The sequence below is a fragment of the Gordionus sp. m RMFG-2023 genome, chromosome 2 (genome assembly GCF_954871325.1).
Source record: "Gordionus sp. m RMFG-2023 chromosome 2, tfGorSpeb1-WG-v2, whole genome shotgun sequence".
Classification (NCBI taxonomy): domain Eukaryota; kingdom Metazoa; phylum Nematomorpha; class Gordioida; order Chordodea; family Parachordodidae; genus Gordionus; species Gordionus sp. m RMFG-2023.
In genome coordinates, this window is record NC_088776.1 from 22,121,853 (window position 1) to 22,136,545 (window position 14,693).

The following is a 14,693-nucleotide window of genomic DNA, read 5'->3' on the forward strand; positions in this document are numbered from 1 at the left end:
GAACTTGAATTATTAGAAGATTTTTTTGACCCTAAAATATTATAATTTATAAATTGTAAGGAGGAAATAATAATGGTCATCAGGGTGGGCGAAGGGAAGGGCATGGAAAATGAACACATACAAAAATCTCTATCTTGTATTTAACAAGTATTTGCTATAGTGTAAGCCCAACCCTGATGAACATTATCAAGTAAAATAAAAGATTAAATATTATATTTTTTTTAAAAAATAATATTTTTATATTTATAAATCAATTACTAGTTGCCTCTTGACAATGAAAGACTGAGCTGCTAGATGAATGAGCCTTTTCTTTATTTTCAATATTTGTATTAAAATCAAAATGTAATAATGAATCACCATAATCACATACTCCTATTGATATTGCCCAAAATATATATATAGAAAAATCTGGGTTAAGTTTTAAACTATTTACCATCTACCTTTACCTGAGAATAGTGAGGATCATGATCTAGATTATTAGCTTCAACTTCATTCATATCTTGAAATATGAGTGAATATATTTATTGTAATAATTACTATACTAAAATGATAATATAAATAATAAAATAAATTTCTCTATCTCTTATCTTATATATATAAAATAATAATATATAGGTATTGCCCAACCCTATTGATATTAGTTTTTGCTCATATATCATATAAGTCATGGTCAAATAATTCTTCACAAAAAATAATAATAGAAATTTATATTAACTATGAGCAGAATCAGTTTCAGAAATTTCTGATGTAGTATTACTAGTAGTTATTTGTTTAACTTAAAATAAGAATTAATGTCTGATTGATGTTTCTTCATAATTTTAAAATAACCGCTCTAAAATAAAATAATTCGTTATATATTATAATAATAATAATGTGATACTTATATAATGTTATCCACAAACACACATGAAAATAAATGAATGGATGATGATTTAATATTGGATAAAATAAAAATAAAACAGGATAAAAAGAAATTTACAAACTAGACATAATTTTTGAATAAATATTCAAAATATATTTTAAAAATATAAAAATAATCAATTCTAAAAAAATTTTGAAATTTGGGGGGGGGGCAGAAAATTCTGGGGGCCAAAAATTACGGCCCTGTATATATTACTTGTTTCTATGGAAGTTTTATCACTGCTAAAATTTATCTTAGATGTGTAATTAATTACGCTAACATTCATTTATTTACTATTTTCAAAGAAGAGGTTGAGAAAAATCATCATTAGAACTCACAAATTACCTACCTGCTATTATACGCATTTCTATACGATTTGTTAAATTAACATAACATTTGACAGCTGCCGTTTAAAATTTGGTTGGATGTGATATTTATGTTAGATTTATCAAAATATTTAAATGAAAATATCAAAGAAAAATTTATATATTTTATGTTATTTATAACTATTGCTAATATTTGTATCCTATATATTGTATGGAATCGATATAACATAGCGATCAAACATATTTTATTTGAATCAAATAGTAAATATGAAAATTTATATGTATTTAATGATAATATTAGATAATCATCATAGGCATCAAGATTAAAATTATGAAAAAGGTTAAAAACTTTATTAATGAAAAAAAGCGAAATATAAAGTTTGCTAATGCAGGCACAGGAAAAACATTAAATGATAATAATAATATCAAAATTTTATCAAACAGTGGGCCTGACATTGATCCTATTATTCAAGGGTTTTAATTTTTTAATAACTGTTAATATAATATTATTATAAGTTATTTTAGTTTGCTATTTTATTTTTTTAAAACATAATTTTATTGAAAGACAATATTAAATTTAAGAATATATATTATATTTTGCCAAATAAAAAATTTAATTTTATAACAAGATTTTATGTTAAGACACCTTAAGGTGTTATTAAAATAAGACTGTTTATATAATTTTATATTTTTGAATAAAAAATTTATATTTTTAAAACAAAATTTTTTGTTAAGATTCTTATAATGATTCAAATAATTTCTGCCAATGATAAATGAATATTTACGGAATTTTTTATTAATTAAAATAGTATTTTTCGATATTATGAATAGAGCCTTTTATTCTTTTGATCATTAAATTATTACAACTTAAATTGATTTGGTTATATTGTAGATAAAGTATAGTCAAATTAAGCATTTTCTAATATCTTATTTTAAAACATTATAACATTTATGAGAGATGCATAGATACTTATAATTTGGCTAATACCCATCTTATTAGTCACAGCCAATACTTTAAATTTTAATTCATACTACCTTTACTTATCTTAGTGATTATAAACAGAAAATGAAAAGGCACATGTTCTGGGAATGGGTGGGAAATTTATGAATTTTGAAGGAAACGGTGATCTTAGGAACATTCCCAGAATGTTTTGAAATGTTCTTAAAAATAATTTAAAAATATTTATAGGGATGATAGTATAGAAAGGATTTTAATATTAAAATGTAACAAGGTAAATATTACCATAGTTATTTTTATAACATTAATTTTAGTCTTTTTATATAAATTTTTTTATAATTAATAACTAACTATATTTAAATATTTATAAATGTTGATTTTTATGTATTATTAGCATGGTACTTTTTTGACAAATAGTGGTAGTGCACTTTTTGTAACAACTCTGATAATAATGCATATTGCCAGACACTAATAATTAAGATAGCCGATGCCCTAGTTAGAACTACAAAAAAGACTTTCACTGATAAATTTTTTGAAATAAAGAATACTAATATAATAGAAAATCCCCTAAAAATATTATAATAGTATTTTTGATAACTGACTTGTTCTCAAGTGCTAGTGTGAAATATTATTTAGTAAGGCAAAACTTATACCTTCTGAAATTGTTGTACCAGGGGATAGAGTTTTAATCATCATGGTAAATGATGAATTCTGAACTGTATTAATTATAAATGACTTAGCCAGTTTCTGAAAAATATTAGCATGCGGCAATATTATTAATCAATTTAGTTTGATTGAATTGGTCTTTACCTAAATTATTAAGATATTTTCTATCTCTTTAAAACTGTTGGCATGAACATTCTTGCAAAATAAAAATGTTATTAGAATTTAAAAACGACAATTACCTTTAGGTGTTTTTTGAAGTCATCGCTACTAAATTTATTTGAGAATATATTTTTTCAATATGTTAAATAAATTTGTAACCACCTTTTGTTTTTACATTAATTTGAAAATATTTTGCAAATTTTGGAAATGGAAAATTTGTATTAATGTTATCAAGCTTTCTTCTAGGTTATCTTCCACTTCATTAATATTATCATTGTGTGACTCACTTACATCGATTTCCATTTTAAATAATTTTCACTAGATGAGTTAGGTCTATAATACAAATTGAAATATAAATTACAAATTGAAAATATAAATTTCAATTTAAAAATAAAATAATAAATTATAATTAAATGATATGATATTTAAATCTTCATGTTTATAGTTACATTCATTATATTTTTTTAAAGTAGTTAAAAAAAGGAACGCACTAAAATAGTGTAAACGAACGCGTTCAAAAACGAAGTGCGTTTTTTTTGAAAAAAATGATGAACGGACGAACTTTGAAAGTGAACACGTTCCTTTTTTTTGACGAACGCGTTCGAATTTAACGTTCGCTCAATTTTAAAACACTTTTTGTTTTTATTTTTTTGATAAATTTATTATTATATTAATCCGAATTTTTTAAGAAAAAATTTAATATTTTAATCAGCTCTTTTTCCTTTTTCACATTTCAATTTTTTAACAAGCCATTATTATCGTTTATTAATTTTAATATTATTGTTTATATTTTTATTTAATAGATAAGCATAAGCATGGATATTATTTTATCATTACATCTGATTCTGAAAATTCAAAATCAGATGAATTAACATTACAATGACCAGTGTTGTTAAAATAGGGCGCTACTTTTTTCAGTAGCGGTAGCTTTAGCGGGCTACATTTTTTAGAAAATAGCGATAGCGGTAGCTCGCTACTAATTTAGTAGCGAACATCTAAAAATTCTATTTTTTTATTAAATCTAAAATTATAATCATTTTATTTAATTTAATTTTGAAATTTATATTTAAAAATATACATTATAAATCTAGTTGGCATTATAAATCTAGTTATTATAAATGTGTGAGATTGTTGAAGATAGCGAAATTTCTTTGAAAAATGAGAAAAATATAGATTATCTTTTCTCAAAATTTAAAAAATACTTTAATCTTGAAGAAAAAATTACTACTGGATATCGATTTCGATGCAAGATGTGTCGCAAATTTTATTCTCAAATCATACAAGAAGCTTTAATTTTAAAAAACATTTAAAGGTAATATATTAAACATATTTAATATCAATGTGTAGGCTAGCTAATCCTTAATTTTTAAAATAAATTTAAATCAAAGGCCAATCATTTTTTTTTATATATTCATAAATTTTATCTAATTATTTAAAATTAAAATAGCTATTTCAATCATTTTTAGGTACTTATCTCCTACATAATTTTTATTCTAAGTATTACTGTTATAATTTTAGACTGTTCACACCTCAAAAGAGATTGAAAAATATCTAAAATGTTTTGGAGTAATGGAAGAAGATACATCCACTTCCAAATCAAATTTAATTCTAAGAAAATTAAGCAATTTGGATTCATCAACACCAGGTGTATCTCAAAAATTTGCTGACAAAGCCATAATGAACTTTATAATAGATACTGTTCAACTTTATAAAGATGACAAACACTTTTTCTCCACGTACCAAGATATTTTGCCGGCAGACATTGATGGCAAGAATTTTGGATTTATTAAAGAAATGAAAGAATCTTTAATATTAAATCTATCAGATGTCTCCTACATCTGTACAACAGCAGATTGCTGGACGCACAATAGAAGGTAAAAATGTTTATTTTCTGATTTATAATATGATATTCATATTTTTAGAGCTTATTTAGGAGTGATCGCATATTGGATTGATCCAAAAAATCTAAAACGAAAATCTGCAACATTAGCTTTAAAAAGAATAATTGGCTGTCAGGCTTATGACATTCTAGCAAATATTATTTCAGAAATCCATATGTCAATTCAGAACAAGGTTTAATAAGATGATTACAGATAATGGGTCTAATTTCCTGAAGGTTGTCAGGCTTTAAATTTATTATATTTTTTTCAGTGTTGTTAAACGCTACTTTTAAAAGTAGCGCCCGCTATCGTTTTCAAATGAGTAGCGCGCTATTAGTTACTTTTTTTTTGCTATTTTGATTTTTTTAAAAATAATTTACGTAACTTTATTTCCACAAAAAAATATTGGTATAAAAACATGACTATAATTTGTTATATATATATATAATTTAATTATTATTGCACTTTAATAATAATAACATTTTGGTACTGTCATCCCCAAGTCTAGAGCGACGATCAAAAAGTATAAGCTTTGCCATACTAAATAATCGTTCAGCACTAGCACTTGAGGGCGACGCAGTATTAAATTTAATAAACACACTTTTTATATGAAAAAAATCATCAAAAATATTTAAATTAGTATTTTTAGAATTAAAAAAGCATCTAGAGGTTCAATAATATTATTATTTATTTCCAAAAAATCGTCTATGGAATGCCGCAGTTTCGATCTTGCTATAGTATTAGTATCGTGGTTAGGCATGGCATTTTTTAACGTTACCATCAGCCTATCAAGTTGCCCTTTAGATTCAGTCAAATTAATGTATGGCCAATTTAACTTGAAACTAGGACGATAGCAGCTATCAGTGTTGTTAAACGCTACTTTTAAAAGTAGCGCGCTATCGCTACCGCTACCGTTTTCAAATGAGTAGCGCGCTATCTACTTTTTACGCTATTTTAATTTTTTTGAAAATATTTTTTAATAACTTTATTTCCACAAATAAAATATTGGTATAAAAGCATGACTATAATTTGTTACATATATATATATGTAATTTAATTATTATTGCACTTTAATAATAATAACATTTCGGTACTGTCATTCCTAAGTCTAGAGCGTCGATCAGAAAGTATAAGCTTTGCCATACTAAATAATCGTTCAGCACTAGCACTTGAGGGCAACGCAATATTAAATTTAATAAACACACTTTTTATATAAAAAAATCATCAAAATTATTTAAATTAATATTTTTAGAATTAAAAAATGCATCGAGAGGTTCAATAATATTATTTTTTTTTTATTTCAAAAAAATCGTCTATGGAAGGCGGCGGTTTCGATCTTGCTATAGTATTAGTATCGTGGTTAGGCATAACATTTTTTAACGTTACCATCAGCCTATCAAGTTGCCCTTTAGATTCAGTCAAATTAATGTATGGCCAATTAAACTTGAAACTAGTATGAACGATAGCAGCTATTACTTTATCATCATCATACAGATCTGGAAATCTAATTTATATAAAGCGATTGTATTTATTATAAAAAAAAGAAGAATACCTTTTTAATTTTCAAAATTTAAATTTATCTGAGATTTAGATTCATTTATAAAAAAATATTTAAATAGCATATGGTAAATAAAGATTTTAAAAATATAATTATTATACACAAAGTAATTAATAATATATTACTTTTGAATTTTATATTAATACTATATATTAATATTATAAATTGTGTTGTAAATTAAGCCAATTTAAATTATGGCTAATCAAGCAATAAATCATTCATTTTATATAATTGTATAATAGAAAATAAAAATAAAGTTTTGACCTTTTCTCAATGCCTTTTAGCATAGACTCTACCAGTGGTTGGCAAAATTTTAGATTATTGATTCTTTTGAGCTTGGTAATTAATATACTCAGTGTGGGAACATAATATCCCATGCTCATATTATCTTGCCCTTCCAAGATTTTAAGTGAGGCAGCAACATATTGCATAACCTAAGAAATTAAAATGGTTAAATATAATATAAAATTATTTATTAAATAAAAATACTTCAGTATATTCTTTAATAAAAGTATGCTCCTCCACATTAAAATACAGTATTCCTATTTGATCCAATATATAATTGATTTCCATTTTTTTCTCATCTAGAAACAATGTTAAAAGTTTCATAGCATTCATTATAAACACTCTTCCATCTTGTAGTGTTTGGTGTATAATAAATAACGTCCATTTTTTTTGAAAATATCAGACATCTTAGATGACTTATTTTGTTTATTCCAAAGAGCTTGGCATTTAGAAAATGTAGATCTAGATACTTTTTTAAAATCTTCATTTGACAAAGCTTCTTCAGCATCCACTGTAGCAACTAAATTTAGGTTGTGGCAGGAACAAAGATGGTGGCTAGGTAACATAGGAGAGTTTATTGAAGATCCTATAATATTATAAATTTTGTTTTATATTGCTAAAAATAATTTAAAACCAAGGATGTCATGAACATCAATTATCTCAAACTCCATTATTTCATCATCCTCTTCCTTTAATTGTTCTCCAACTTCAATATTATTGTCATGAATATTACAAGTATTGTTATTATCTTCACCAAATATTCTATATTTATATCATATAAAAAAAATATAATAAATTTAAAACCTGATAGCCTTCAGGAAATTAGACCCATTATCTGTAATCATCTTACAAACCTTGTTCTGAATTTTGTAAGACATATGGATTTCTGAAATAATATCTGCTAGAATGTCATAATTCTGACAGCCAATTATTTTTTTTAGAGCTAATGCTGCAGATTTCGTTTTAGATTTTTAGGATCAATCCAATGTGCGGTCACTCCTAAATAGCTCTAAAAATATGAATATCATATTATAAATCAGAAAATAAATATTTTTACCTTCTATTGTGTCCAGCAATCTCCTGTTGTACAAATGTAGGAGACATCTGATAGATTTAATATTAAAGATTCTTTCATTTCTTTAAAGCTATCCAAAATTCTAGCCATCAATGTCTGCCGGCAAAATATTTTGGTACGTGGAGAAAAAGTGTTTATCATCTTTATAAAAGAACCATTATCCACCAAGGATAATGGTTGAACAGTATCTATTATAAATTTCATGATTACTTTGTCAGCCAATTTTTGAGATACCCCTGGTGTTGATGAATCCAAATCGCTTAATTTTGTTTGAATTAAATTTGATTTGGAAGTGGATGTATCTTCTTCCATTACCCCAAAACTTTTGAGATATTTTTCGATCTCTTTATAATTTGAGGTGTGAATAGTTTAAAAATATAACACTAATACTTAAAATAAAAATTATGTAGGAGATAAGTACATAAAAATGATTAAAATAACTATTTTAAAATGTTTTAAATAATTTAGATAAAATTTATGAATATATAAAAAAAATGATTAGTCTTTGATTTAAATTATTTTAAAAATTAAGGATTAGCCTACACATTGATATTAAATTTGTTTAATATATTACCTTTAAATGTTTTTTCAAATTAAAGCTGCTTGTATGATTTGAGGATAAAATTTTGCGACATATCTTGCATTACCGATATCCAGTAGTAATTTTTTCTTCAAGATTAAAGTATTTTTTGAATTTTGGGAAAGGATAATCTATATTTTTCTCATTTTCCATAGAAATTTCGATATCTTCAACAATCTCACACATTTTTAATAACTAGATTTATAATGTATATTTTTAAATATCAATTTAAATTTCAAAATTAAATTAAATAAAAGGATTATAATTTTAGATTTAATAAAAAATATATTATAATAATTTTTAGATGTATTTTGTAAAATTGAAAGTAGCGAGCTACTGCTATCGCTATTTTCTAAAAAAAGTAGCCTGCTAAAGCTACCGCTACTGATAAAAGTAGCATGCTATTTTAACAACACTGGCAGCTATTACATCCAAAACGAAAATCTGCAGCATTAGCTCTAAAAAGAATAATTGGCTGTCAGGTTTATGACATTCTAGCAAATATTATTTCAGAAATCCATATGTCTTACAAAATTCAGTACAAGGTTTATAATATGATTACAGGTAATGGATCTAATTTACTGAAGGCTTTCAGGTTTTAAATTTATTATAATTTTTTTATAATATGATATAAATATAGAATATTTGGTGAAGATAATAACAATGCTTGTAAAATTAATGACAATAATATTGAAACTAATTTACTGAAGGCTTTCAGGTTTTAAATTTATTATAATTTTTTTATAATATGATATAAATATAGAATATTTGGTGAAGATAAAAACAATGCTTGTAAAATTAATGACAATAATATTGAAAATGGAGAACAATTAAAAGGAGAGGATGATGAAATAATGGAGTGTGAGATAATTGATGTTCACGACATCCTTGGTTTTAAATTATTTTATATTTAATTTTTCAGCAATATAAAATAAAATTTATAATATTATAGGATCTTCAATAAACTCTTCTATGTCTAGCCACCATCGTTGTTCCTGCCACAACCTAAGTTTAGTTGCGACAGTGGATGCTGAAGAAGCTTTATTAAATGAGGATTTTAAAAGAGTATCAGGATCTACATTTTCTAAATGCCAAGCTATTTGGAATAAACAAAATAAGTCATCTAAGATGTCTGATATTTTCAAAAAAATGGACGTTATTTATTATACACCAAACACTACAAGATGGAATAGTGTTTATAATGAATGCTATGAAACTTTTAGCATTGTTTCTAGATGAGAAAAAAATAAAAATCAATTATATATTGAATCAAATAGGAATACAGTATTTTAATGTGGAGGAGCATACTTTTATTAAAGAATATACTGAAGTATTTTTATTTAATAAATAATTTTATATTATATTTAACCATTTTAATTTCTTAGGTTATGCAATATGTTGCTGCCTCACTTAAAATCTTGGAAGGGCAAGATAATATGAGCATGGGATATTATGTTCCCACACTGAGTATATTAATTACCAAGCTCAAAAGAATCAATAATCTAAAATTTTGCCAACCACTGGTAGAGTCTATGCTAAAAGGCATTGAGAAAAGGTCAAAACTTTATTTTTATTTTCTATTATACAATTATATAAAATGAATGATTTATTGCTTGATTAGCCATAATTTAAATTGGCTTAATTTACAACACAATTTATAATATTAATATATAGTATTAATATAAAATTCAAAATTAATATATTATTAATTACCTTGTGTATAATAATTATATTTTTAAAATCTTTATTTACCATATGCTATTTAAATATTTTTTTATAAATGAATCTAAATCTCAGATAAATTTAAATTTTGAAAATTAAAAAGGTATTCTTCTTTTTTTTATAATAAATACAATCGCTTTATATAAATTAGATTTCCAGATCTGTATGATGATGATAAGTAATAGCTGCTATCATTCATACTAGTTTCAAGTTTAATTGGCCATACATTAATTTGACTGAATCTAAAGGGCAACTTGATAGGCTGATGGTAACGTTAAAAAATGTCATGCCTAACCACGATACTAATACTATAGCAAGATTGAAACCGCGGCCTTCCATAGACGATTTTTTTGAAATAAATAATAATAATATTATTGAACCTCTAGATGCTTTTTTTAAATCTAAAAATACTCATTTAAATATTTTTGATGATTTTTTTCATATAGAAAGTGTGTTTATTAAATTTAATACTTCGTTGCTCTCAAGTGCTAGTGCTGAACGATTATTTAGTATGGCAAAGCTTATACTCTCTGATCGTCGCTCTAGACTTGGGGATGACAGTACCGAAATGTTATTATTATTAAAGTGCAATAGTAATTAAATTATATATATATATATGTAACAAATTATAGTCATGTTTTTATACCAATATTTTATTTGTGGAAATAAAGTTACGTAAAAAGTAGCTGATAGCGCGCTACTTTTAAAAGTAGCGTTTAACAACACTGACCATGACCAAAATATATAAATATTTTCAGTTACTCCTATATTGAAGGAACTAATTCAATAATTACCAAATGTAAAATGTGCCCAAAAAATATTATACCAGTTTCAAAATCTTCAAGTTCCCATATAAAACGACATTTGATTTTAATATTAATTATTTTTATTTTATATAATATAACTAATTAACCAGTTAATATTTAGATTGTTCTAAATAAAAATCATTAAATTTTATATATTATATACATAGACAGAATATGATTGATATAATTTAAAATTTATTTTTAATGCATTTTTTAAAAATATAAAAAAATAAAAAACTCATTCTATGAAAACAGAGGTAGGACTGCAAGTTCCCAAAAAACATGAATAATGTATATTTTGTTTTAAAAAATAAAATTCTTTCGCCTATATTTTTTAAAAATTTTAAAGTTCCGCATGACATATGTCCAAGGGAAGAGATAACGATTGGTAAAAAAATAAAATTTGTTAATTTTGAATATTTAATTGTTTTTTTCCGGCTATATCAACCGGGTCAGAATTTAAACTTGTTGGAAATGAAGAGACATATGTGAAGCACCAAATTAAGGATTTACCTAAAGACCAAGGCACAAAAGTTAAGCCATCTGGTCTTAAGCCATTATCTAATGATAAATTAGCAGGCTCCAGGATGTTTGGTATTCGGGTCCTGATAAGAGAACGGCTAATAACCGAATTAAATGCAGCGTGTCTTGTATGTCTGTCTTGCCTATATAAACAACCATGTCTTCCTTTGGAATTAACTAATTGTCCTCCGCAAAACGATATCATGAATGATTTGGAACAAGTAAGCTATTTATTATTTACTCCTTTATCTTCATCAGTTTTTATCCTTTTAAAAGAAGAGAAGATTGAAGTTGCCTAAACTTTCCGTTTTAGCCAAAAAATATTATGTATTTCAGCTACAAACACTCCCAGTGAGCGTTTATTTGTAGCTGGGCTAACCTTAAACTTAAGAAGATCCTCACTCTGTCCTTACAATTTAATGGAATAATTCTTATACATGATAACTATAATTTTATGAATTTAATTTATCATATTGGTATTATAAAAATAAACTTTATTTTAAAAATAGTTATTTCAATGAAATGATTAAATTTATATTAAGGAAGAAAAATCGAAGATAGTTTTTTAAGGTAATGAAAAATTCCCCTCGATGCCAGACTGCCGCCGATATAAACGGTGGCATGAAGATCGGCGCGCCGCCTATAACATTAAAGTGAAAGCCGCCGCCTATAGTTTTTCCATCAATCATAAAATAACCCATAACAATAAAATATCTACTCGGATCTGTTTTTTTGCAAATATCGGCTCCAATCCGATATTTAATATACGCAACCCTAATTACTACCAATATATTCTTTCTCCTAAAAATATAAATAAACCTTTTGCCCATTTTTCTTAAATATTATTGAAAATTGCACTAAAAATCAATGACGTATTTTTTTATTAAAATTATCTATTTATTAAATTCAATAAACTATTATACTATTAAAGATATAATTCGTTGAAGAGAAGTGACAAAGATTCGACTACACATGGACATAGTGTTAATGTTAACGATAAAAATATTTATTTTACTTGCAATCATATCGACATTCCGCCATTTCCGTTTGAACAAATGCTCGAGAAATTACGCCAATTTTTATTATCTGAATTTTCTCTGCACCCTTTGTATTTTTCGACAATCATAATAAAAACTTTAAACAACCCTACTACGAGTCAACAATGCATAGACGTTTTGACCAAATACATCGAGAATATTGGGAGAGATTATAATAATCCGAGATATAGGGCTATACGTTGCAATAACAAAATATTCAATGATAAAGTTACCCCGGTTGAAGGGGCGAAGGAATTTTTAATAGCGTTCGGCTTTGAATCTCACCTAATGCCAGCCAATTTTTATCAACTCGACGATATAAATTTACAGCTACGTTTACTCAAAACGCAAAAAAATGATGACCAAAACACCGAAGAAGAATTATATTACCTATTTAACCTCGAGGAAGGGCAAAATCTTGAAGATAAAATTAAGGTCGCTTTAAGTATTTTAGAAAATACGAAAAAAATGGAATGGGAGTTGTATAGGAATGAAAGATTATACTATTTTATATCAGAATCCCCTAAATTCGAGCCCCCTAACCAATTTTACAAACACAAACTTGAAGATGTGAAAATGATTTACAAGGACATGAAAAATAGGGTTGATAAAGATTTGCTTTTGCGAACGCGGGCCATGAAATTAGCTGAATTACCAGACAAGGATTTTAATACAAAACTAGATCACGAACTTTGTGACCAATGTTACACGTTTATACGCATAAAGTTTCCCAACAACCTAATTTTACAGGGTACTTTTGAGGTCGAAGAGAAAATATCGAAAGTAATCGACTTTATATCCCAATACTTGACAAATAATAAGAACAAAACTGGTAAAAATTCTGATGGGGGCTTCTTATTGCTAACTAGTTGGGGACTTAAACTTTACCCATTCGTATCCAATACCAATAATCCACATAATATACCCGCAACAAAATTAAAGAACCCGAATCCAAAAGATGATACTCTTAAAAATCTGAATTTAATACCTACCGCATCCTTAATATTTCAACCACTCGACTCTTCCTTTGACCAGACAGTTGATGAATTTCATCGATACTTGGTTCCTAATATATTAAAACGTTTGCAAATTTTATGATTGTTAAATTTATTTATTTGATTGATGTTATTATATACACATAAAATTAATTATATATATATATTTATTATTGCAATTTATTAACACGAAATCGTTTTTTATGTCTGTAATTTTTTAATTTATTTATTAATTAGTAAAAAAAAACACTTATAAATAATGATTTTAAATTTCCATATATTAATATATATTCAAATCGTGAGAATGTTTATAGAGGAGTGTAGGAATTTAAATCAAATATGGACACCAAGCCATAGAGCAAGTTCCTCACGTTGAAATAAGCCATCTTTGTTTTGGTCACATAATTTTAACATAATTCTTCTAAATTTTTCCATCTCTTCAGCCTTTTCGGTAGAATCAATCTTTATTGTAAAATAAATGGATTTTTTTTAAAACAGTTGTAAAAAAAATTACAATATAAAGAGAAGAGATTAAATTATATGCTCTATTTGTCCGAAAACGCTAAGTTTTTTTAGACCATTTCCAAACAAGTCGTTTTTTAAAGCAGTTATAGATATGTTTCCAGTAGTTTTTATTTATTTTCAAACAAAGGAAATTGGTCGAATTGCATTATATAAATTTGCCATCATTTAATCGTTAAAAAAATCATTATTTTATTAACGATTAATTAACATCTGGCACCTATCTAGAACAAGTTTTTTTTTTAAAAAAAATAATTTATTATGCAAAAAATAAATTCGATAATGCAAGGAGAGAGACCGACCAAACACGTCATTAGTTAACAATGTTAAACAAATTCATTTTCAAAATTTAACCTCTCTGCATAATAAGCATATTACGAATTTTTTTTTATATAATCATCATCTAAGTTTGTAGTGACATATCTATTTTTTCCAACATCACAGGAACGGGAGATAATTTTAAAAATCTACCTAAAAGACGTAATGATATTAGAATACTTGCTTTTATACTTTCTAAATATCAAAATGTATGTAGAGTATTCTATATCCTAAAATATTATTAAAACCCAATATAATGATAAACAAATTGGAAATTCAGCAATTTAAAAAGGCCATTTTAATGATTTATATGATTTATTTTTCTATTCTGTATGACGGTTATAGAACATTTTATTAATATTGAACTCATCTTCCAGTATAAT

At 25.5% G+C, this 14,693-nt stretch overlaps 2 protein-coding genes across 6 annotated transcripts in view; one reads left to right on the forward strand and one right to left on the reverse strand.

The window, feature by feature from the left end:
• Positions 1–1,327: 1,327 nt before the first annotated feature.
• On the forward strand, positions 1,328–13,689 carry LOC135925503 (UBX domain-containing protein 6-like). 2 transcript variants are annotated; one of them, XM_065460866.1, is made up of 3 exons: positions 1,328–1,488; positions 1,529–1,701; positions 12,370–13,687. In XM_065460866.1, exons 2-3 carry the CDS (start codon positions 1,559–1,561, stop codon positions 13,571–13,573), a joined length of 1,347 nt encoding a protein of 448 aa, XP_065316938.1. In that variant the 5' UTR covers positions 1,328–1,488; positions 1,529–1,558; the 3' UTR covers positions 13,574–13,687. The 2 variants fall into 2 exon arrangements, with proteins under 2 accessions (XP_065316938.1, XP_065316937.1); XM_065460865.1 differs by lacking the exons at positions 1,328–1,488; positions 1,529–1,701 and adding exons at positions 9,575–9,718; positions 9,774–9,943 and having other exon boundaries at positions 12,370–13,689.
• The window catches only part of LOC135925504 (secretagogin-like), a 40,798-nt gene continuing 39,723 nt past the window's right edge, over positions 13,619–14,693 (reverse strand). For 3 of the 4 annotated variants that reach the window (XM_065460869.1, XM_065460868.1, XM_065460867.1), the window contains one exon: positions 13,619–13,932. In XM_065460869.1, the coding sequence (XP_065316941.1) occupies positions 13,804–13,932 (129 nt within the window). In that variant the 3' untranslated portion in view covers positions 13,619–13,803. The remainder of the gene's footprint in view (positions 13,933–14,693) is intronic. The other variant, XM_065460870.1, reaches the window with a different exon arrangement.

Bases quoted from the DNA above. Each gene is read 5' to 3' on its own strand.
- LOC135925503 (XM_065460865.1), top strand. From the start codon at position 9,590: ATGAATGCTATGAAACTTTTAGCATTGTTTCTAGATGAGAAAAAAATA. The intron at 9,719-9,773 runs GTATTTTTATTT...TTAATTTCTTAG, and splicing joins TTATTAAAGAATATACTGAA to GTTATGCAATATGTTGCTGC. The intron at 9,944-12,369 runs GTCAAAACTTTA...ATACTATTAAAG, and splicing joins CTAAAAGGCATTGAGAAAAG to ATATAATTCGTTGAAGAGAA.